Source organism: Priapulus caudatus, unplaced genomic scaffold (assembly GCF_000485595.1).
Source record: "Priapulus caudatus unplaced genomic scaffold, Priapulus_caudatus-5.0.1 Scaffold2657, whole genome shotgun sequence".
NCBI classification, from domain to species: domain Eukaryota; kingdom Metazoa; phylum Priapulida; class Priapulimorpha; order Priapulimorphida; family Priapulidae; genus Priapulus; species Priapulus caudatus.
Genome location: NW_014579718.1, coordinates 9,536 through 12,827, shown reverse-complemented (window position 1 = coordinate 12,827; position 3,292 = coordinate 9,536). Strand labels below are relative to the sequence as shown.

At 52.6% G+C, this 3,292-nt stretch overlaps 1 protein-coding gene across 1 annotated transcript in view; it reads left to right on the top strand.

Moving 5' to 3' along the window:
- Positions 1 to 3,292, top strand: part of LOC106818928 (protein FAM63A-like) — a gene marked incomplete at its 3' end in the record, with an annotated part of 13,027 nt that overhangs the window by 6,402 nt on the left and 3,333 nt on the right. The window contains exons 5-6 of the mRNA XM_014823595.1: positions 106 to 248; positions 1,369 to 1,559. Coding sequence (XP_014679081.1) covers positions 106 to 248; positions 1,369 to 1,559 — 334 coding nt within the window. The remainder of the gene's footprint in view (positions 1 to 105; positions 249 to 1,368; positions 1,560 to 3,292) is intronic.

The window sequence follows — 3,292 nt, the reverse complement described above, 5'->3', positions numbered from 1 at the left end:
CCTCTCCTCCTCTCCTCTCTCTCTCTCTCTCTCTCTCTCTCTCTCTCTCTCTCTCTCTCTCTCGAACTAAGTAACGGGCATCACTTTCTCTCTCGTGTGTTCCAGGACTACTGGCAGAGCAGTTCCTAGAGCGATCCGCATCTCAGTTGACGTACCACGGACTCTGTGAACTCATTGTCGCTCTCAAGGAAGAGGAGCTGGCCGTATTCTTCAGGAACAACCACTTCAGTACACTCTACAAGCACAAGGTGAGACGGAGCATAATTATTATATTATATATCTTTGTATTATTTATTATTATATGATATATTTATATTATTTATTATATTTATAGTCGGAGCATCATTATCTGATAGATACGGGTAGAAATTAACTTGTAACCAAGAGAGTCCAACAGACTCCCTGCCCTCAAAAAGAGAGAGTCTGCAGCAAAATGAGGCCGTCCAACAGTCTGAAGTTCAAAACTAAAGATATTAACAATAACGCACGTGCTTATTTTGAAGATTCACGAGGTTGCACATCTGTCAAATTTTTTGGGGGCATTTACTGAAACATGCCGCGAGGTCGTGCTCTGGAACGAACTAGTTAGTATAGCAGAATTTTCAGGGAGTCAGACGGACTCTTGCATCTGTCAAATCCGGGAGTCCGACAGTAAATCAGGGAGTATTTGACTCCGGACTCGCGTTAATTTCGCAACCTGCGTAGATGTAGTAATAAATGAGTGCGTGTTGGATAGTTAATTATTAGTTGTGTCAGTACGCGCTACAAGCACAAGGTGGGTCAGAGCATCGTTGTCTGATAGTAAAAGGTGGTGAACGAATGCATGTATAATAGTTGTTTCACCACGTTGTATTAGCTATAGAAGTGGTGAACGAATGCATGTAGAATAGTTGTTACAGTACGAAGATATTTACTTACACAACGCTGCAATCTGAGGATTTTATTTTGCAATCGTAATTTTGTAAGCAGTTAAATTATTCGCCAATTGTATTCCCCACTGTTATTTATTTATCATATTTTGCGATGGTGGCGATTGCCAACGAATCACTGATAATTGATTACTAATTATTGCACAATAATTAATAAATTCCGTCTCCGTCTCCATGACGAACTCTTGCTCCTCGTCACGGATGATTGCGGTTCCTAAGTGTTCTCACTACTTCTATATTTAATTAATTCTATATCTAATTACATCAATTAATAAACTTTGTCAGGACGCACTCTTCCTCCTGGTCACAGATCAGGGATTTCTTGGCGAAGCGAACGTCGTCACTGCTTCTATAAATAATTAATTCTATATCTAATTACAATAATAATTAATCTAATTAATAATATCTAATTACAATAATTCTGTCTCGTTATCTCCAGGATGAGCTCTTCCTCCTCGTTACGGATCAGGGCTTCCTCGGCGAGGCGAACGTCGTCTGGGAAACGCTGTCTAACGTCGAGGGCGACGGCCATTTTGTCGACGCACAGCTGCTCACTTGTCCTGCGGCGGCGACGACGACGTTTGCGTCGCAGCCCGCCGTCGTGGACGAAGCGCAGCAGGTTGATCAGGAGTAAGTGATGATCTGCATGACGATGTGTGGGTGTCTGTCTTTCTCTCTCTCTCTCTCTCTCTCTCTCTCTCTCTCTCTCTCTCTCTCTCTCTCTCTCTCTCTCTCTCTCTCTCTCTCGATTGGGGTGTGTTGAGCCATGTTGTCTTCTACTCATGGCTATACTGTCAGGCTCATATTTGGTTCCAATATATGGTTGTCTAGCACCTGTTGGCTCATCTTGCGTCCACTCGGCTGGAGCAAATATTGTCAGCTATATGTAATTGCCTCCCACTGCGGCAGGCAATTATATTCTGCTTATATGTATATAATTGCCTCCACTTCGCCGCAATATTGTTCAGCTATATTGTATATTGTCTCCACTCGCTTCCGACACTGCGTTGGCCATATTGCCCCACAGTGGTTGCTACACTGTCGGCCACAATTGTCTCCGTCACCTTCCGGCTCGCATTGTCCGCGCATTTGTCTCCTATTCGCGCTGCATTGTCGCCATCTTGTCGTCGTTTTCGCGGTCGTCGCTTGCGCGCTCGCTCCGGCCCGGCCCGCCCGCGCGTGCCGGCTCGCCGCACTTCTTTCCGGCTGCGCGCGACCACGGTGACCTCCGTCGCGCGTCAGCGTCCAGGCTCCGCCGGCGCCCCCTACCTCCGCCACGTCGACTCGCAACTCCGCGAAGGATCCGCCGGCAGAACGTTCATTCACAGCCCGCCGTCGTGTAGTCGCCGGCCGCGCGCGACGCCGCAACCGGCCAGCGCTCAGGGGGCGCGGCGGTGCGCGCGCGCCGGACGGCAGGGGGCGCTCGGCAGGCCGTCGTCGTCGACGACCAGCGCGACGGCCATCGCAGCGTGCGTCCCTGCAGAGGCTCAGTCGTGCGCACCCCAGCGCGCCCAGCGCTCCGCGAGCGCTGCGCGTTAGCCGCGGCGACGCTCGACTTCTTGCCGACATCGCGGTGCAGACGCGGATGCGCCGCGTCTCGCCGTCCGAAACCGGCGAGACGCGAGAGCAAAACGGCTACCGTGCTCCGCGCGCCGCCGTCACCACGAGGAGTCTCACCACCAGGGGGCCGCTGCCCAGGCGGCAACGGTAGGGTGCGGCGGAAAGGGCTTCCGCGGATTTGGGTGCGTCGCTTAGTATAAGACGGCGGTTGCAGACGGGAGGAAGTCGTCGACGTCGCGTCGACGGGCGCAGTCACGGCGCCAGCGCGGAAACCGGCCGCTGCGCGGAATCGCGGCGCCGGCTGGCTGCCTCCCGCGGTGGCGCCCACCAACGGTGAATGTCGGCCGGAGGCCCGTTGGGGGGGGGGGGGGGGGGGGGGGAGGGGGGGCGGCGGACGTTGTCGGCGCGCGGCGCGCGGACGCCGCGTTGCGTTCGTCGCCGACGAAGCGGCCACCCTGGGCGAGCCGCGAGGCCGAGCAAGCGGGAAGATGCACGAAGCGGCCGGCAGCCGCCAGCACGGTCGATCCGCGCGCGGAGGGTGAGCCGCGCCCCCCTGCTGTCGCGCCGAGCAAGTCCTCGACGCCGGTAGCGGACGGTTCCAGAGGAAGGTAGTTGAGACGGCCGGCGGACAAGGCGGGACGAGTACGGTCGCCGGTAGGCTCCACCTTGGAGGTCGGATACGTAATAAAATTATATTTTTATAACTTTAAATATATATATTATTAACTATTGTAATATACTGATATATATTATTTAATTATATTTATACAGCATACATTATATAATTATAGTAATTAATATAT